The 20,974-nt window shown below is 41.8% G+C and overlaps 7 protein-coding genes across 7 annotated transcripts; 4 read left to right on the forward strand and 3 right to left on the reverse strand.

The window, feature by feature from the left end:
• Positions 1–292: 292 nt before the first annotated feature.
• On the forward strand, positions 293–559 carry BGW36DRAFT_18501 (uncharacterized protein). The gene has a single exon (XM_046209747.1). It carries the CDS (start codon positions 346–348, stop codon positions 526–528), a length of 183 nt encoding a protein of 60 aa, XP_046078449.1. The 5' UTR covers positions 293–345; the 3' UTR covers positions 529–559.
• A 718-nt stretch (positions 560–1,277) lies between these two features.
• BGW36DRAFT_422367 (uncharacterized protein) lies at positions 1,278–2,457 on the reverse strand (the record flags this gene model as incomplete). The annotated part of the gene is made up of 3 exons (XM_046219688.1): positions 1,278–1,471; positions 1,528–2,062; positions 2,122–2,457. 3 exons carry the CDS (start codon positions 2,455–2,457, stop codon positions 1,278–1,280), a joined length of 1,065 nt encoding a protein of 354 aa, XP_046078450.1.
• A 1,683-nt stretch (positions 2,458–4,140) lies between these two features.
• On the reverse strand, positions 4,141–4,857 carry BGW36DRAFT_272132 (glycoside hydrolase family 114 protein; the record flags this gene model as incomplete). Its single annotated transcript, XM_046210154.1, has 1 exon — positions 4,141–4,857. A coding segment is annotated over one exon (717 nt), but the record flags the coding sequence as incomplete, so codon positions are not given.
• Positions 4,858–10,056: 5,199 nt separating this feature from the next.
• On the forward strand, positions 10,057–11,388 carry BGW36DRAFT_422369 (aflatoxin regulatory protein-domain-containing protein; the record flags this gene model as incomplete). The annotated part of the gene is made up of 1 exon (XM_046219689.1): positions 10,057–11,388. One exon carries the CDS (start codon positions 10,057–10,059, stop codon positions 11,386–11,388), a length of 1,332 nt encoding a protein of 443 aa, XP_046078452.1.
• Positions 11,389–14,492: 3,104 nt separating this feature from the next.
• Positions 14,493–15,590, forward strand: BGW36DRAFT_422370 (uncharacterized protein; the record flags this gene model as incomplete). The annotated part of the gene is made up of 1 exon (XM_046219690.1): positions 14,493–15,590. One exon carries the CDS (start codon positions 14,493–14,495, stop codon positions 15,588–15,590), a length of 1,098 nt encoding a protein of 365 aa, XP_046078453.1.
• Positions 15,591–16,793: 1,203 nt separating this feature from the next.
• BGW36DRAFT_286027 (putative NAD dependent epimerase/dehydratase) lies at positions 16,794–17,831 on the forward strand (the record flags this gene model as incomplete). The annotated part of the gene is made up of 1 exon (XM_046210376.1): positions 16,794–17,831. The coding sequence occupies one exon, from the start codon at positions 16,794–16,796 to the stop codon at positions 17,829–17,831; it is 1,038 nt and encodes a 345-aa protein (XP_046078454.1).
• A 1,895-nt stretch (positions 17,832–19,726) lies between these two features.
• BGW36DRAFT_435847 (uncharacterized protein) lies at positions 19,727–20,910 on the reverse strand (the record flags this gene model as incomplete). The annotated part of the gene is made up of 1 exon (XM_046221433.1): positions 19,727–20,910. The coding sequence occupies exon 1, from the start codon at positions 20,903–20,905 to the stop codon at positions 19,727–19,729; it is 1,179 nt and encodes a 392-aa protein (XP_046078455.1). The 5' UTR covers positions 20,906–20,910.
• Between the last annotated feature and the right edge of the window lie 64 nt (positions 20,911–20,974).

The raw sequence follows: 20,974 nt of genomic DNA on the forward strand, positions 1-20,974 counted from the left end.
TGTTCCCATTATATAAATATGCATATAAAGCCCAGGTTTTATTGAATATACTTAACTTCAAAATTTCAAAATTCCAAAATTTCATCGAGCAATTGAAAATTCGTAAAACCATGGCTGTGACTTAGAATTCGAAACTTCGCAGACATGACCCCCCTGGGAATCTGGACGATCTGACTGAAGAAAACAAGGAAATATGGTCAAAAGTCTATATATCCTTTTGGATGAACGGTGAAATTTCAGCAAACCCAGGCATTGTAGGTAAGGGTCGTACGCCCCTAGCTCAATTCTTCAACGGCGCCGAAACACCTTTCGACAACTCCCAGGATCCGCAGGCTGTAGAATGGAATGCGTTCCCCAAACTTGCATGACATCTATTTGAAAGCCAAACAAAGTTACTTTGTTTTGACGTGTAAAATTTATGTCAAGGATTCCTTTCCAGGCGAACCTCGCCGATGGCAAATTGCGGATGCCACCCGCGTCGTTCAAGATGAGTATCTCGAGTGGTCAGTAAACCGGGGTCCTAGGTAATACTCAGGAGATATTTATAGTGTAAGATTCACCTGTGAAGGCCCAGTGGTATGCCTATTCTACTCAAGAAGTCCAAATAATTTGGAGGCTAACGATACTGAAATAGTACTGGCAATTTTTTGTTAGTTGCCAGAGGGAAAGTTTTTGACAACCATAAAAGAGCTTAACAAGGATTTTGCCGCAGATATGAAAGATGGAGACTTCTTTTTGAAAGACCCAAAGACTGGAGCTGAGGTTTACAACCCCGCCAATTCGTGGAATCTTCTGAGCACAACTGGTACTATCGCTCATTTGATTCAACCAAATAATACTGTCGGCCGAAATAGACATAGCTGCACAAGCGACCGTGATTCGCAAGGACGACAAGGGCGAGACTATTACGGGTCAGGATCAGTTAATCAAATGCTCTAAGTATGGTAACCTTGGAAGGAACTCTGACCCGACGGTATGTTTTCTCGTCTAATGGAAATATTCCTTCTCACTTACATTATTTAGATCGGGTCTAACATCAACTCATTTGCGCGAGGTGGTGCTATACTAAGCGTTGCTGATCCCGTTGCTCTTTATATTCGCAATTCCAATATCACAAACTTCGTGTTTTGATATTAGCAATACCTCTGATGACGTCATCCTCAATGATGCGGATCTGAAGCCTATCGAGCGTCCAGAGGAGGCTGCGAAATCTTAATTCAGAATAAAATATCAAAAGAATGTTTGAAAAGGAAAGAAAAGAAATTAAAGCGACATAACTATTCGAACGTAGCTTTGATAACTTGAATATGATTGTTGTTTGTATAATTAATGGTTAAAGACCGTCCAGTCGGATCGAGATAGGGGTGTATCCCTGGTGAATATGTGAAGCCGCCTTGGATGGGGGTAGGTGTATAGACTTTTACATCAGCAGCCCAGGGCCCTTCCGGCGTAGGTGCTGTCCGAATAGAAACTTTCAAGGGTTCAGTTTGCGTTTCTATACTGGAAAGGAGAAAGAAGAGAACGTACTGTCTGCATTATTGAAGTGCACATAAAAATAGCATTTGTAGTAGGGGCTGTAGTAAGTACTGCCTTGTCCAACTCCCCACATGACAGCGGTCTCCTTGTTAAATGTTGTCAAAGGCGCATTCTTCCAGCCAGCACTGCGTCCCCACCAATACTCGTACTGTGACTTGTCCCAAGCCGCTGATGCCATCACCCGGACCTGGTAGACATATTGTCCCGGCACGAAATCCTTGATATTTGTTGGTGCGCCACCCCAGCCATAAATGAATTCCGAATTCTCATCGCGGTACGCGGCGACATCGCCGTAACGAGCTTCGCTGTTTGCATTCCACCACCAGCCGTTGTCGCCGTATCGTTTCACAACAGTTGGAATGCCGTCACGTAGTTGTACCTGCGCAACGCCGGCTCCCACAAGGCCTTCGGAGTTTTGGTTCACCAGAAAGAACAGAAGACTATTTTCTTCATCCACAGGGCATAGACTGGTCCCTCCAAATCCAGTAGTTATAGACTCGCCCCACGCTTCGTTATAAGGAACAAACTGCAGTTAAGTTAATAACAACCAAATATCTCTTGTAGAAGAGGCCGGATGAGGTAAACCTGTTTTGGATGTGCCACCGGTGTGTCCTCGTTCAATTGCGTGAAATTAACACGCAGTGCATTGTCGGTACATTCCGCGATAGAATCCCGCACCATGCCATGAAATCCCTCAGGGTCTTGGCTAGAGTCGGTAACCCCGGGCTTACACCAGAGAGTGTCACCGTAGATGGCAAACCACCGACCGGCGACTTGGCCAACGAATCCAAGGTCGCGATGGGTGCAACTGTTAGTATGCTGTTCTCCCAGGTAATCTACCTGGGCGATTTTAACTGGGTTGAAGCCTTGTGGCTGGGTATTATCGGGGATGTCGTCCTCATTCGCAGAAGTAGAAATCATGGCGATAAAAGATCAATGGAACAACCGGTCTATATACGATCATATTAGTAATATGTAATTACACAATCTCAATAAGAGTTCTTGATCGAATTCCACAGGTATGGAAGTTTTCACAATGGCGAGATGCCACCGAAATATAGAGCTGTAGACTGCATCAATGGGTTCATGTCGAGATACATAGCACGTGTAAAACAAGCAGCAATTCCCATATCTAATAACTCTTATTAGAGTTTCAAGAAAGTAATGTATTACTTACACAACAAGAGATATCGTTTGGCTGAGTTTCTTTCCTTAGATTATTAGGGGGCGTTTATTTTCTGTTTTCGACAGATATAGGTACGTGCTCCATTCAAGGACTAGTCAACGATGACGCGGTGGCGCCTAGAGAGAAAGTCGGGAGGTAAATAGGAATGAAAAACAATAAGATAAACAGTGGTATGTTATATGTTATATGCGTGTCCTTGTCGTGGGACATATCTTAAAGAGAAGAATTTTGATAGTAGGATTGATGTCTAGATATTGCAATGACGGAAGAGATGGATCTGATCTGCTTCTTCCGGATTGGGACTTAGTGGATTCACTCCCGGGAGAGGCTAGGGGCATCGGTGTCGGCGGAGGGCCATAGAATGTTGGTGGGTAATTCCGACCTTAGACCTCTTCTGGAGAAGAAAATGACTGAAGGAGCTTGGGGGCTGTTTATTGCAGCGGCTGGAGCCTGGAAGTTTGAAAAGTTACATTGTCCCGCGTGTTTAGTGCATTATCCTAGATTCCACCATTATTGTGCATTAACTTAGGAATTTTATTTGCTATACTGTCTCTCTTCCCTAACTTCCCATTTAGTTTTCTTTCTTGTTTATAAGATAACCACTCCTTAAAATGACAGCTAGTAATCAAAAACCCCTAAGGTAATGATCCAGCAGTCCCCTAATCATAATGGAACACTAGCATTATACTCCACGACAACAAGTTCTTTTAAAACTAGGACAACGCTGAAAGAAGTTAATATCTAATTCAAATGTGCATAATAAGTATCAGCTAGGTAGTGGTACTAATGTAATCATTTAGTTATAAACCAATGTAGAGAGAGCCATAAAGATATTAATATGTGATGCAAATAGTCCTGACAAATCAGCCTACAAAACTGGTATCAGTCGCAACTTTTAATACGTAATTATGGAAGAATAGAATGCGCAATGACTAAATTAGCCACAATAGAAAGCAATTTATATAATAAACTAATTGCAGAGTGTACGGTTTCTATAAGAAATTATGACATGCTAACTATTTAATATTTCAATAAATATATCATGCCCCAATAAAATATTAATAGCAATCTATATTATACGAAACAGATGATAACAAATATGTCTTACAAATATCAATATATAGGTATTTCAAGACTCCACATTACACTGTCGATTATATAATAGATTATGTCAAAGGCAGGTCGATTCAATATTAGAAAGAGTGCCCTTAGTCTGGCTTGACATGAGACTATTTTGAGTGAATCAATAAGTACTCGTTCGCGAGACGAAAGACCTGCATGATTTTATCCCCATAGCGAAATCACCGTTTTTTTGATTAATCAGGAATCTAGTTATTTCGCATAGACCATCATGATAGCCGTCTCAAGGTTTGCAACTGATTAATTCGAATATCCATTCAAAACTAAATCATAAGGGCCTAGCAACTCATGTTCCAGTCCTCCAGATCTTCATGTTTGATGATATTTGAGAACCCTTTGACACCACATGCTTTTTCTTTCCAAGTATCAGATGGGCTGTCGCTATCAGTATACTCGACGTGAAACACGGGTTTACCAGAATCGATAAAAGGTTGAAAAGAGTCGCATTCGTCATATTCTATGCAGGATTCATTGATTGCCCACTCAGCAATGTCAACAACTTCGTCGACCATCGTGGGACCATTCTTTAGGCCAAAGCCTAAGCCGGCATCATGAGCCTTTCCAGCCAAAAATTTGAGAAAGTCGACGCTGTCAGCCTGCGTAAGATTGAAGCCGGTTTCATTGTTGAATCCATCAATATTGTCGGGATCTACACCTTGGCATCCTTTGTCCTTAGCTGTCTGTATCCTAGCTGCCATGACACTGCGAACTCCCTTGTTCCGAGTGTCGAGCCATTTCTCAGGCCATCCGTCCATTTTACTGCCAATGGCCGAGGGTGGTATTTTGCTCGAGTCTGGCCGACCACTTTCATAGCTACCAGCGCTAAAGTAGCAGACAATTGAGTGGCCTTTGTTGATTAGGGCTGCAATATCAGATGCCTCCGTGTTAAATAGGTCGACGCTATAAAACTTCTTGCTCACTTCAACATTGCTTGTTGTTAGATCGAAACCGAGAGGGTAATCCCACGTAGAGCCGACTTTTATATTCAAGTTTGGGATTGAAGTGCTAGTAGGCACAGCTGCGGCGGCGATCGCAGAAGTTGCAATGAAGAGTAGGCTGAGAGTAGACATCTTGCTTTCAAAAGCTGGTTCAGGTTGTCTCAGATCAAATTCCAGATTTAATTGTTCATTATTAACTTTTTGTCATATCAACATCATTTCGAACCAGAGGGAAATATCCGATCTATATAAACAAATTAAGACCTAGTTGTTATATGTTACTTCAACCGCTATTAATCGCACGTGCAACGCACAGGTTTACAAGTAAAACGGCTGATGGTTAGCAAGCAATGTTTCGACGGTTTCAGAACGTTCCTTCGTGTTTAATAGCTTACTTGGCGTTGGGTCATTAATATTAATAACTCGGTTAGTAAGTGTGGTAGCGTAACATTTCCAACAATAGTAGGTGTTGGTTTTTTACTGTTGGAAAGTTACATGGACAACGTTGGGGGCAGTATTACGAAATATTCTCGAGTCTCTTCCTAAATAGGAAGAAAGCCTAAAGTTTTGCCTGGATCCATTCTTTCCTTATATGGGAAGGATTCACTGCGATATTTTAATAGAAGGGTGAAGTGATAATACACTGAATCGTGGCCGTTGTTTGTCTAGTATCTACTAAATAAATTAGTCAGTTTGACCAAAAGTCTAACGAAATTGCTGGCGAAAAGCCACGGTTTCAATATTTAAAAGGCCATGACATCAAATTTCTAATATACTATTGCCTAAGTAAGGGCTTTGACAAGCCAATTTCCTGTAACGTCCTGACAATGTGTCATTAGTTAAGGTTTTGAGGTTTGATGGCAGGTTGTGACACAACTAGGACTACTCGAGTGAAGTCATTTCCTAGAATTTTGATCGCTTACAATTTTAATAGTCGACAAAATCTGGCGGGGAACGTTTTTGTCACAGCGTATTATTGCTCGATAATGATGTTATTGGTTGTGGATACCTAGAATTTGTTGAGTTCAAAGATGATTTGTAAATTGTGATCTACTCCAGCAAAAATGAATCCCGCCTCACTTTAACCTTTCCTCAATTTTTTTTTTCAAGCGGCTGATCTTACTGGCATCTATTTTCATCATTGCATATCTTCATTGCCATTGCCAAAATACGCTCTTGAGAGAACAGTAGAGGGGGGAAAAAAAATAGGGGAGCTCGGAATCGAAACCACAATAATTGCTACCTTATAAGCCACTATTTGGATAACCCCACTAGGGATGCAGTCAGTCTAACTAAGAACTCTCGAATTGCCTTTTACCATTCGAAACCGTGGGCTGCTGCACTCATCCCTTCCTCAATCTTTGGAAACAACTCAGTTTTTGTTAATTTTTGGTGGCCTTTTTTCGGGCAATTTTACTGATATTTGTTGTCATTACCTTTTTCTGAGTAGCTTGCTTGCACGGAAAAAACGCTGATGTGGGCGTGCACATGTTGACACAGTGGTGCGTGGCATTAGCCATGTTGCCCGCCCCGTCCACGTCGTCCACACCCACACGGGTCTATGTCCGTTCACCGCAAGAGAGCGAAGTATCCGCGAATTTAAAAGCGCCGTATGGAAAATGCTTGACTCATAGCCACTATTTATTGCATTCTACCATAGAGATGTTCGAATAAGCGTTTAGGGATGCGAATTCGAATTTTTAGCCACAATCCACCCTATGAAAAGCTCATTTTCTGATGCTTTGGTTTGGAAATATTCACCATAAGATTGGGATCAATTCAAACGTAAAGATTTATTTCTTGACCATTTCTGAGTCAGAGTAGAACGAATAGTCTCAAGCCTCTTTACAATTAGTGGACGAAAAATGTTTCAATTAGCGCTATTATAACAAAAAAATGATGGGATAAAACGAATTTGAAAAGAAGGGTTAGTTATTACATTCCTATACTAGCTGGATGAATCAGAAAGTAGGAAAACATGCGAACAGTTATAACTCCATTCTATCGAGTAAGGCTGAAATGTAGAATCAAATTTACAACTTTAATGGCCACTTAACTTTATTTTTTACTGTGGCTGACAGAGAATGACATACGAGCTTTCACCCATAAAGTACCGTACTATCACTTCGGTATACCTATTTTCAAATTACACCGCATAATTACACGGCAAATATTCCATTGGTGATTCGGTATATGCATGCAATGCTCTTGCGATGCTTAGAAAATGTGGATTTGACCATGGGATTTGCTAAGTTCTCAAACAAAAGCTCCTTTTTATTTTAGCTATAGATACAATATTTGAATCTATGAGGACTTAGAAGGAGGCCAGAAACAATCATAATAGGTAGGGCATAAATAGAAACAAACGCTTCATAAAGTATCATGTCAACCTTCTCAAAATAATTCACCTTGAAGCTCAAAAACGGATATATATGAATTGGTATTTGAGACGATTCCGAAACTATCAAGCCATCTCCAGATCAGCTGATGTTATTGCGGTCTTTTTGTTAATGAACCTATAGAGCTAGGAGCTATGATATCGAGCGTTATTGTATCTATTGATGCTGATTTAGTTAACTGATATGTCGTATTCTACTCGCAAAAGCTACGTGAGGGAAAAAGTCTTTGTCTAATTAGTTTCATTTATGACGCTGTATCTGATCGGCAAAAATTATGAACATCCTTGGGAACAATTCTTAGACTTAGTTCGTACAGAAGGACGATGCATCTTAATAAAAATCACTTGGTCTCAACTCGCCAGTTTTTTGTAGACACAGCATTGATGCAGGGTTACGATGCACAGCAATCACAACATATACTAGCCATTTTTTATTTGAAGGTTTCCAAATCAGACACATTAGTCCATTTCAAAACCTTGCCTTATTCATCAACTGATCCTCATATTTCTGCTGCAAATCCGTGGATTCTGCCCAATAGATCAGATCTCGACGTAAATGGTCTTTAGAAGTGCCCAACAGTAAAGTATTCATGGTAGAAATCCTTCTAGAATGGTGGGTGTGAGTCAAACAAAAGGCACGCTTGACTATCGGCAGGGTAGGGGTGTACTTTGATATATATACTGTGAACCTGGCTGTTCCAAATCCAGGAGTGACTTTTTGTGTATTTACTTGTTAAGTGTAGTATTTTATTGATATCAAATTGGTCCGTGAGAGGGGTTTACAGTAAGAGTATATTTATGATCACATCGGAAGCAGTAACTCCACTTAAGATTGAGCTTGGGATACACAAATTATATTCCAATGAAAACGGCGCCGATTGTCGGAAAACTAGGCTTAATACATTCCTCATGCAGGGTGCATCAATATAGTCTACCACAACAAGACGTACTCGGATCCCCGTCATAAATTACGTTCCACAATGCATGAAATCAATGTAAAATACGATCTATTAAATTTTTGCATATTACAGATAGCGATTGCATTAGTGGCGCGAACACCTTGTAAAGGCCAATGCCACCACCCGGAGAGATGGCATACAGGTAGAACACAGAGTGGGGTTACCTGTGTAGGACCAATATCAGTGCAAGATACCAGTTGACAATATCATACAAAAGAATTATCTCCATAGGTGGCGTCCATGAAACCCAGGTTGCCATTACCCCATTCCAGAGTGATATATCTTAGATGGCCGAAATTCACCAGTCATGTATTGAAATAATCACTATGTTTTCATATCTGAAAATTGTGTGAGCTCCACTCTGCTTTGATCCCTGCCATAGTTGACTAATGTAAAACTCATTCAATACACGTAAGATCGTATCCTGAATTCCCGATAAGGATCTCGTCAAATATTATGGGGTAGCATTCGTTCCATGATTCTAGCATAGCTAGCATTTTTATTAACAATGAATATGCAAGAAAATGTGCTTCCAGTCCGGAAGTTGGTGTATCAATTTCAACAATAGACCCATGTACCATCTATTGCCTTTGATGCGTGTTCGAGTCGAGAGGGGTCTGGTCCGGGCCGAAATGCACCTACTGCTCGGTTCGCCGACAATCCAGAGCCGAGACACACCTTGAAGAGTTTCCTCTTGGAGATGTTCATTGGATATTCAAACCCATTGTACTAGATAAAGAAAAGATGTTTAAGTGGAAACAACTTTGACGAAAAATTGGCTGGATTTTTTAACACAATCCACATACGTATGTAGTGTATGGTTTATATCGCTTAATTAAGGTGCTGGAAAATTAAGTCGCAAAAATAAATCTATTTTTATTTATAATGTTAAGTCTCTGAAGATACTTTATAGCATTGTTTTTTACACAGTTATTTTAAGTTTAAACTAATAGATTCATAAAATTTTTATTTTCATATTTACATAAAAAATGACTGACCTAGATACGGATATACAATGTCAATTAGCTGGATCATATGTGCCATATTTACATAGAACGCAGTTTTATTCTATCCTGTTGCTAAGAACATTCGCTTTGCACATGGTAAACAGTCGGAACTGGGAAAGCATTCATCGGGGAAAAGGTTATAAGTCTTTATTACTTGTGTAACAAACGGGGATATACTTTGCTGTGGGCGGGTAAGTATCCAGCCTATCGGAAGCAGACACAGAACCGAGCATAAACAGAAAAAAAGAAAGAAAGAAGTATGCAAGCCTTACTCCGGCCCCTACCCCAGCCAAGTAACTGAATACTACTCAAGGCTTCATAGGTTGGGATGTGATTGGATTTCCTTGTGCATGCATCTTGTAGCTTACATCCCTCTCCGCCATACCCCTGCACGACGGCTTTTCTATGTTGAGTATTTGATTCCCGCTCAATAGCACTAGTGAAGCCTTCTATTTCTAGGACAGGGATAACCAGCCGGTAGTATCTTTTCCATTCCTAGATATCTTTCTACGTCACCGAAGCCTCGAGAACTGAATGATCCACATTGGTCAAGTGTCGACAGAAATGACGGCTGGGAATCCTTCATGGTAAATAGCCAGTCATATCTAAGCACGTACAGCATCTCGTCACTTGCAACCAGGGTACATACAGGGTTTTGAATGACTGTCGATTGATCTGAGGGGTTTTCTCTGGACGTTAGCGAGACGAATCGCTATTTCTGAGGCCTTTTATAACGTCATTAAGTTGCAAAACCCTTTTCTCCTCTTTTCCGCGCGAGTATGGACACAACTTTTCAATTATTTGATACTTCAAAATTCGTTACAGGTAGTTGATACTGTATCTACTGCTAAATCAGTTTTCGATTTGATAATTTCATCTATCAATAGAACTCATGGCTACCTTACACACTCTTTCGCCTGGCCTTCCAACGCCTTCGAAGGCTGGAGCACCACTTAAACTTCGAGATAGTTGTGACGCCTGCGCAACATCCAAATTGAAGTGCTCAAAAGAGAAGCCCACATGTTCCCGCTGTGCAAAGCGTAATATTGCCTGTGAGTATGTGGCTATGAAGCGTGGAGGGAGAAAACCCGGAAGCCGATCACATGCAAACAGTAACCGTGCAAATATTGTTTCAAATGCTATCATAAATGCAAATTTCAAGACTCAATTACCACCATCTTTGAACAATAATTTCACTCCGAATTCCTTCACTTCCGGCGCTGAATCTGTTCCGTCATCAGAAATTACTCATCATTCGCCATACCAAGCTATACCGAGCTCCTCCGAAACATTTCTGACTTATCTTTCGCCCACGAACCACCCTCTTTCGTCAATGAACACAGACCTAAGTATGGAAGTGTATGACTCTCTTGCATCACCCATGGCACAGTCGTTCCCAGATATGGCCGATGAGGTCGCTATTTATAATCGAGAATTCGTATCTACCACTAGGGACTCTAGCAGCAACCGATCAGATGGACTATCCAGCGCTATCCCTATTTTTGGAGACACCATTTCTGATTTCTTTGATTTTTCTGCTCCAGACTCACCTCATAACAACCGAACGTCTCCCATTGAGCATTTGCAAAGCCACCGAAAGACATACACTTTTGACAAAGTCTGCCCATGCTTATTCCAGGCGCTTGGCCTCATGAAGCAGTTATTCCCTCGTCCTTCAAGGACCTTTATTACATCAGTGAATCAGACTGTGGATAAGAATGCCTGCAGTCCCACCTTAACAAGCATCATCAGTAAAAACAAAACCGCAATCGAAGCTGTCGATGCGATGCTGCAATGCCCTTGCTCACAAGATGTTTACTTGCTTTCCATCATTGTGCTTATTGTATCCAAAGTTTTGGGATGGTATGATATAGCAGCTAGCAAAGTGGCCAGACTCAATGACTCGTCTAAAGCTCTGAAACGCCAACAAATTATAAATCCCATCGTATTCGAAAGAGATCGTGGTGTCGACAGCGAAACCTCGTCACGAATGGCTGCGCAACTTGTACTCAGCGAGCTTCACCTCGTTCGTCGTGTTTCTAATCAACTATCGTTAAAACTTAAATCGCATAGAATAAATGTGTCGGAGTATGCAAAAAATGAAGACAAAGAGTTGGATTTAATGCCATTTTCAGACGCGACGTTGGATCAGTTAGATCTCGACTTACAGAAGCGACTTAGAACACTTTCATCTAAGATTCTAGACGCGCTGCGACAGCTTTAATGTAATTGTTTTTCTTTAATCTTTGTCTCTCATGAAGCTATTACTAGTGATGTTTAGCAAGAAAGTGTATTTACATGTATTGGACAGATAATTGATCAGTGCAACTTATTCACTGGTAGAATGATGATAACCTAAATGCTTCGTCTGGTTGATATAGATTATATCACCAACTTTCTTACTACGGATTCTCTAGGCGACATTGGTTGAGGGATATCGGTCCAATGCCAAATATGTACCTGTAATTGTATGTGGCATTCGCTTAAATATTGTGACAATATCTGATCATATTTTCGGGATCGTAGCACATGAATATTTATTAATGATCAATGCCCCAAGGCTGTGTAGAGCAGGCCCAGACTTTCGCTAATGTCAGCCTCGCCTACGCGCTTTTAACCTGCAACTGCTCGACGAAAAGCGTTGGCCTGGTTTCATATTCTGCACTTATATACAAAAATACATGTATCTAAAGCCACGATAGATTGATCAAATGCATGACTTGCAAGAACGTTAGAAGCTCAAATCCTGTTATTGCAAGGCTTAGGTCAGGTCATACTTGCGAAAATAATATTGCTTCTGTTCTAGTTCCCGGTTTATTCAGTTCAAAAGAGACTCATAATATTTAAAACAGATCATACTCTCTTTTGTTATTCAAGCCGGTTTGTCGTTTGCGCTATCCATATGGTTTAAGGATTTGGACATCGCCCTTAGGGATTCAGGCTTTTTGAAGGCCATGGCCCAGCTCTTTGAGAGGCTCTGCGAGAAATTCTTTCGAATGCCCCATTATGGTGACATGGAAAATGGCACAACCTCTAGTACAATATAATCTAAAATTAGGTTTATCTCCGGATAAAAAGTGGTACATGGATGAACTGTTGGCTAGTAACAGTGACGTGCAGACACTAAATGGCAAATGAAACTAAACCGGCTTACCTTGTCACAATTATATCTCCAAAAATCAACATGAAACCCACTGAGGAATATCCCATTTAATTGTGCTATGGCTCAACGCTCTAATTTGAACCTATGCTATTACCATATCACCTACGACACAGTTAATTTAAAAGGGCATGCAGTGCTTTCTAGCTGTAGCAATCATACACCAAACACTACTTCCATATAACACCGACAACTCGGCTAAATACTATAACAGAGTTTCAGTATGTGCGTCGCTTGTGAACGTCTTCGGAACAAGAAAACGCATCTTGAACCGTTCCATTTTATCGATTGTTTTTTTGTTTTCACACCTCGCCTTGCAAGCCATCACGTTCGGAATGAAGCTAAGAAAATGGGATAATCACATTCCTGGCCAGCACTACAATACTGACACAATCCTAACTTCCGAGTCCTCACACAGCCTTACTTGGATAACATATACCTAGCAGTGACGTCTCTTTACTTCGTCGCTACCATGATCACCTGTGTACAGGTCGCGGAATATGCATTTTCTCGTAGGTTTCCCGAGGCATAAAATAAAATTTTGGACACCTTAGTTTCCCCCCCGAGATAATGGGTATGTATCATACTCTGGACTTGGCCTAGTTTTAGTAATATGGGTTTGTGAGACCAAATTCCCATTTCAAAGATGCCGCAGAAATAGTCTCCTTTCATTGAGATTTTCAAAAGATCACTGTTTGATTCGGCCCCATTGTTTGACAACAAAATTTCAATCCAAAAGTTGCGTTGATTCAATGCCCTCTGCATACCTACATGGTGAATGCATTGAGCGCGGCGAACGAGGAGCTTCTGGATGGTGACTCAGGAAACTTGGGGATTTGGCCAAGTTCTCGTCCTGATTTTGCTAGCATTGTCTGTTAAACAAGGCTCCCGACTCGTAGTTGATACGCACTTACAATACTTAAGCTCAGAACCGAAAGTATATTTCTGTTAAACAAAACATGTTCTAGGATATCGCGGCAAATCAAAGGGTATTAAGGAAAAAGTAGGACTCCTTGATTCCGAGATCTTCAATTCTCTTGATTTGATGTCCCCATAATGAATCCATGCAGCACCACTCGCGCGTAGAAGTAAAAGCATTTCAAGGTCAGAAATTCAAACAGTATATTTCATTCTGGGGAAGGTTAGAATACATAGTCTCAAGCTCAGGGGTTCAAGAGTAGTAGCGTTTCCTTTCACGCGACCATCTCCTAGCACTAGTGTAATTGTCTGAACAAAATATTTGTAACCAGAACTTGTCTGGTAAACTCAGAGAGAATAGGACCGTTATAATCCCGAACCTCTTCTTTTAGAACATAGCGGAAGACCTCAAGTGTTAAGGACAGGTCGGCTGTTTTGATTTATTTCCATCGACGAGCCACTTTGCCATTAATTGATAATTAAGATACAAAATTATTTTAATCCAAATGAGCACATTTAGTACAATTTACTACGTATTCTTGCTGTACTATCAATTCGTGTGAAGGGGTTGAAGACAACATTCAACATACCAATGAACTTTACATCCCGAAACTCTATGGCAATTTGCACATGTCTCCACATATTTTTCATCATATATGCAATAGATAAAATTATACAGTAGTGGCTTAGACGAGTATCGTGACTGTATCCCTGCTATTTTTAACGTATCGCGACATCACGCTACAGCTGATAAAGGCTGGAGCCTATATGCGGCCCCCACGCTACGAAAGAAATATTTGACCCCATTGGAGATTTATGCACTTAGTGCACGGAACGGGCCGGCTCCATCATCAGATGACCAATTAATTGTATCGCATAAACTGCTTCTGAGACATTGGTATTCGCCTAGCCGCGAGGCTGACTCCAGAGGGGGTGAAGGCATCTGTGCCACACTTTTGTCAAAAAAGGCATAAATGAAGTTCTACGCCTCATAAACGCTAGATCGGCAATATCCTTTCGCGACTCACTCTAGGAGGGGTGGTTGCTACACTCATCCATTTCGACAGATATCACTACTATTACTTATGTCTAACTACAATAGAGCAACTAAATGGAAAGGAAGCCCATACTTTCCGCCCAGAAGTAGCCAGAAAAACAGAACTCAATTACGGCGGCGGAATCGCCGATACCAGAAAAGCAAGGCTGTCTTCAAATCCCCGGTTGCGAAGCCTTGTAATCCCATTTCATTCATGAAGAAGTCCAGGTTACTACATGGAACTTCTTTCTCTTCACCGTTATTATATCCAACTCTACCAAACGATGAATCTTGGCTACGAAAGAGTCCAAATATTGTCACTGAATCGCCCAACACTGAAAAGGACTTGTCACAATGTATCGAAATACTAACTGATTCAATCGATGCCGAAGTAACTCATATTCCATACTCCCCGACTCCTACTTCAACCTCCCGTCACCACCATAGAAACTTCGCGGTGTCGGTGGAAAATGATTTCATTACTTTCAAGGAGCAGATAGAAGAGACCGACATCGAGACCAAGATATATAGAAAGCTGATCGACGGGCCAGGACAGCTGAAGTCTCCACAAATTCTCGGCCGTTTATATTGTGCGTTACGGAAACAAAGTCCCGGATACACCAAGATCGGGTGGACTACAGATGATCTCAAAGAGAGAATGAACCAACTTAGCCCTAAGAGCCGCTTTGGAACATTGAAAGCTACGGCATCAGTAGTGTTCGTCCATTTCAAGCTGGCTGAAAGGGTAGTACATCTGGAACTGTGGAACCAGAGGAAAGAATCAAAGTTTGCAGGCGACCGAGGTGAACACAGCTATAACGGCGAAGAGCGGGGAACGGGAACCGCCGTCAGAATTTCAAAACGAACCCTCGAGCAGGGGAGGACGGAATGGTTCAAAATTGAAGGAAATGATGCCAACGAAGTATGCGCTAAATGGGTAAATTGGCTCAGACAATGTGAACCATACAATCAGGATGGAAAATTGAAGGCTTTTTGGGAGAGCTGGTTTACGAGGCAAATCAAAACAGACCCATATTGTAGTTCCAAGCACCGCAGCTTGCACCTACGATGGAAGGCCCTTCTCAACCCTACACGATCGGAGGTCTGCCTTCACTATATGGCCGAAATGTGGACCGCAGCAGGTCAATTTCACGCATGGGCCCGAGCTAACCGGCGATCCGTCTGCTGGACAGTCCTGTTCTTTCTGTGCTTCGGTTTTGTGTACGCACCTGGCATACCTCTAGGTTTTGCCGTTCTGCTGAATATATTTATTCTTTCACTTGACAACAATGCGGCGAAAAGGAAACGATGATAAGAAGGAATGTGAATAAATATTGATGATCAAAATACTTGTTCTACCTGAAAGGGCGGGCTGACTGGCGAAAAAGAAGTCCGAAGAGATTACTAGCACTCTGATGGTAGAAGCCGCAGTGGCTTGTAAAGAACTGATTTCTACGGATGGGTTTGGAGAGACAACGTCCAGAGTACTGACTGAAGACTACGGACTGCCGTTTGAATTCTATGAGGGGTCTTCCTCGGATGAAGATTAAAGCTATATTGATCTCGAATCGATGTTCTTCGTTATTTTGTGGTTAGGGAGGGGGGTAGGTATCCGGACTACACAAGAGTTTTCAAGGTCTCTGTAGTGTCATACCCAGAATTATTGGGCTATTTCATAATCTCAATAATATACTGATGTGAGGATTCAGCTACTGTGAGGATTATATACAGAATTCCTGGCCTGGCTCTTCAGAGGTGGTTGAGAATTCACAGTGATATTCAAACTAGGTCTATTATCTCATATTATTCAATGATAATATCGGCTTCTCTGCAACGACCCCTCATCGTCTGACGATCATCGGATTTATCAGATAAGCACATCTGTCATGAAATTTTGTCAGCCGAAAGAAGAGCTCAGTTTAATTACCGTGACCCTTGAGGTGACCCTTTTTGGTGTGGTGGTTTTCGGACGTACAGCTCAACGGGTGGCTTAGGCGGCTAAATATTATTACTTTTCGTCATTTTCTTTCTGCTGGTCCTGACAGCTAGGCACTAAATTTGAGTGTACGGGTTGCAACACCCGTTTAGCTGTAACCCGGTAGTTTTCCGGCCGAGAAATTTGTAATCGATACTTTTTCTCCGTCCGGCGATAGTTGACGGACAAAGCATCGCCCTAATCCTCTTTAGGCAGAGCGGATTACCTTTTTGGTAGGGCTAGGAGCGCTTCCTACTGCTCCGGTACAAATAAGGTTAAGTAAATCACGTGTTTCCTATTCCATAGCGCCCCAACGAGAAGTACTTCAGATACGATAGTTGCGGGCCAGGATTTAACCGGATATAATAGACGTCTGAAATCAAATGCTCATTATAAATTGATGCTGTATCCTAGGAGTAGACTGGCTGTAAACACCCCGAAAGACCAGGTACTATCTCAATCAGTCGCCTTTCAATTAGCACCACACAGACTTTACAAGTTTCTTGTTTACGAAGTAACACTTGGAATCCAGAATCCAGAATGACACGAGCTCTTGTGACTGGAGGAACCGGCTTCCTCGGAGCTGCCGTGGTTGACATCTTGCTGGCTCGAGGGTATCATGTTGTGACTACTGTTCGTACCCTGGAGAAGGCTCAGGATATGCGCACGCATTTTAGTTCAGACAAGCTGGACTTCGTTATTGTCGAAGACATTGCGAAGCTTGATGCTTTTGACAAAGCCGTTGTCAATGACCCACCTTTCGATGCAGTCATTCATACCGCCAGTCCATTCCACTACACCATCAACAATATCAAAAAAGACATGATTGATCCCGCGGTCAATGGGACAGTTGGAATCTTAAACTCAGTAAAGAAGTACGCTCCAACAGTAAAGCGTGTCGTGATCACGTCTTCCTTTGCCGCCATGGTTGATGTGAACAAGGCGGTTGGATGGAAGTGGTCAGAAAGAGATTGGAATCCTGTCACTTGGGAGACCGCAGAAGACCCGACAAACTCTGCCGGTCAAGCAGGGTACCGAACTAGTAAAGCACTCGCAGAAAAGGCAGCGTGGGAATTTATGGAAAAAGAGAAACCTGGCTTTACGCTTACAACATTGAATCCATCGCTTATATTTGGACCTGTCCAGCCATGGCTCCGATCTCTTGATGTTATAAACACTTCAAATGAGCGGTTTCGAGATTTCATCTCTGGCGCCGCACGTGAGAAATGCCCTCCCACGGGATCATTATTCTGGGTTGACGTGCGTGATGTCGCTTTGGCACACGCTTTGGCAGTAGAGAAACCTCAATCAGCAGGAAAGCGGTACTTTCTAACTGCAGGGAACTTTTGCAATCGCGATGTGGTGGAGACAATTGCTGAAAGTTTCCCAGAATTAAAAGATCGCTTGCCAAGTGGTGATAAGGCACTTGAGGAAGGATCGTATCCCCCAGGTGGCCCAAAATACGGTTACAATAATTCTGCGTCGAGAAATGACCTTGGTTTGGAATATAGAAGTTTGAAAGAGAGTGTCGCTGATACAGTGAAAAGTCTGCAGGCGGTTGGAATTGCGGCCCAGTGATGTGTTCTTGAATTCTGAGAAAAGCGCAACACATAGAAATAGTCATAGTTCTCAGTTATACATGAGCCATAGTATATAATATTACGTTGTTCTTTATCATATTTATTATTCCTTCTTTGGTTGTCTTAAGTGTCCTAACATACGGTCCTTCGATTGAAAAATACTCTCAGCATGATACTGCCGAAGTGCGGGGGTTGAGAAATGTAGATCGCTTTGCATTAAAAGGAAACAGACGTCTTAAATAGAGAATCTACTATTACTTGAAAGCATGATATGGAGGGTGGCAAAGTCGTTGATCAATTCCCTTGATAACCTCACACAATGGACTCTAAATTACCAAAGCAACTTATATCTTACTTGAAGTTGCTTGATGCCTTTATCGAGAAAGAAAAGCCATCTAACGACAATGAACAATTCTTTAACCATTGGCGAGAAAATTTTCGAACTGAGTGGAATGCAGGAGGAGTTCCAACCCAAGAATAAGAGGAATTACTAATGGAAGCACTCTATGGATGGCGGCTATCAGAGGACATCTTGTAGCTCAGGAATTAGGCTTGTTTAATGACTTACAAATTGAATTATCTGTTGTTGGTAACCTTCCAGTGGTAGAAAAGCGTTTGCGATTCGGGACCTTGTCACAGAAAAAGTGATACATATGGGGCTACCTAGATGGTAACGTTCCGATAATATTTGGCTTGGCCGAACCAAATCATGGATCAGTGTAACGCACCACGATACCATCGCAATTTGAGATTCATCGCTTGACACACGGCCGGATTGGTTTATTAATGGGGGAAAAATATGGCAGACTGGTCAGCATAGAGCCACACATTGCATTATGTTCGCACGCACAAGTGGAAAACCAGGCACCTCGAAAGTAATTACCGCATTTATTGTGCCCGCAGATCCTGATGGTGTCAAAATGGAGTCATACCAGTGGTATATATAATCCCTATCATTAAAACGAGATAATAATTCGAGTTTTGGGGGATCACATCGTAGGACGTCCATTATGCCTACAGATCATACCACAACATCTTTCGTCAACGTTTGGGTATCGGAACGTGCTATACTTGGTTAAATAGACGACAGTTTGCCTGTTGCCCACAAAGCTTTATTCATGAAAATCGCATACGGCAAGCTGCCTCCAGTCTCGATATTGCGTGCGACAAAGAATCGACCATGCCTAGACAAGGAAACCAATCAGGTTATTCAATTCCCCATTGTTCGTCTTGCCACTCAGATTGAGATGCTTCGTCTTCGAATTTATAAGACTACGTGACAAATGGATCGCGCAGAGAAATGAGTAGAACCGGTATCTGAAAGGTCATGTTGAAAGAACAATAGAAGAGCGCATATTAGCTTCGCAAAGTCCAAAATTTCATGTAGACCGAGAAAGGGCGACTCTGCAGCTTTAGACCTCTAGGGGAAATTTATCAAGCTCAAAATGATTGGGATAACCTGTTTGCGCCATAGCCTGAGAGGTTATTAATAATACCAGCCATTAAGAATAAATTTGTTAAATTTACTAGACGACATGGAATGGGATTTGTTCTTAGGTTCCTAGGTTGATATTTAAAATGTCATCTTCGGAAATGCCATTTCTCTCAACTGAATCAATATTAGCAAGACTTTTAAGACCTATGGGATATTAATTTCATGTTTATCTACATTGGATTGCTGATTTAATTCTGTTTTTCCATCTTGAGACCTGTCGATCTTGATAGAATAGAATGGCCGACTATACATATCAAGTGCTACCTGAACTCTTACTATCGCATAGGTCAGCAATCGATGAATAAATAATATTTATTCTTGTAAGACTCGGGAAGCATTAATTGCTCTTAAAAAATCATTTTGGATATGCATGATCAAATTCAATATCGAAACAAATCTCAAATGACTGGTACGTTGACACACATCCTTCTTTGTCCTCGTGCCCAGTTCATAACCTCACGATATCTCGATTCTATCACTTGAGGCAAGAACAAGCACCGTAATGCATCAGATAAAATAATATCCAATTGATAGAGCGTCTGACCGAAAAGACGTGAGCCAATCCATGACGCACCACTTGGCTGAATAGAACTCAAACACCCAGCTTTCTTTGACAAAGGAATATTAAGGGTTAAATGTGGCGAATTACTCAAAAATTGGTGGGAAGATGCGATCACATCGTCTATCCACTCCATCTCGCAACAAAAGCTTTGAGTGCTAACCTCGGTTGTATTTAATTTCTTATTGAGTTGTTTTAGAAGGTGGCTGGCACGCAACTGATGGAAGTACCATTCATTCAACAAATAGCACATCTCTGGAGACATGTGTACTTGCTCCAATGTTCCATCTGTTGCCATTCCAGTAAATACCCAGTCCTCCGAAATATGGATTTTCCAGGAGCGCAAACGCTCGAGAAGATCCAGCAGATCCACTTTTATATGATTGATTTCATCCATTGATTTATTTTTGAGTTTTGCAATTCGGGATTGTAAGACAATTATTTTCACACCATAAGCATCTAGATTAGTTGCGGGTGTGTATGAATCACAGAGATGACGAACATTGATATCTGTGATATACCACAAGTCCCAGGATAAGAACGCGTGTCTCCTAGCCCCTGTAATAGCAAGGCTAACAGCGTTATGTCGGACAGCATCAAATAGAGCGAGTGAGGGATAATCCTGGAAATTCAATCCGCCGCGTTTCCGGATGAGGGCCTCTGCACCGGCTTGATGAATCACGAATGTTTTCAAGGCCGCTTCCGGCTGCGACGACGAACTCTCCGTCGTACTCCTCAAATGCTCACCATATCCAATAATTACAACTGCTGCTAATGTCTCAATATCAACGCTTCTAGCAGGGTCGGCGATAGCATCCTGAACGGCTCGGATAACTTTTGCTAGCTGACGAGTTTCTCCGGCATGGTGTTCCTGCGTATTAGTTCGTTCACACGTTATTCGCATCGACAACATACTAAGCCATACTGTGGCTAAGGCAAGCGGGGATCCAGGTGTAGTTTGATTATATAATGGTGGTATATAGTCTAGATGTCCATGACTCGTCCGTCCTGCTTTCATCAACCCACTTCCAGAAAAGAGGATTGGAAGGACCCAAGAGTCGACATTTACAGCGACCTCTTTGGGTAA

Source organism: Talaromyces proteolyticus (assembly GCF_021365285.1).
Source record: "Talaromyces proteolyticus strain PMI_201 chromosome Unknown BGW36scaffold_1, whole genome shotgun sequence".
NCBI lineage: Eukaryota > Fungi > Ascomycota > Eurotiomycetes > Eurotiales > Trichocomaceae > Talaromyces > Talaromyces proteolyticus.

Bases quoted from the DNA above. Each gene is read 5' to 3' on its own strand.
- BGW36DRAFT_18501 (XM_046209747.1), top strand. From the start codon at position 346: ATGCGTTCCCCAAACTTGCATGACATCTATTTGAAAGCCAAACAAAGT.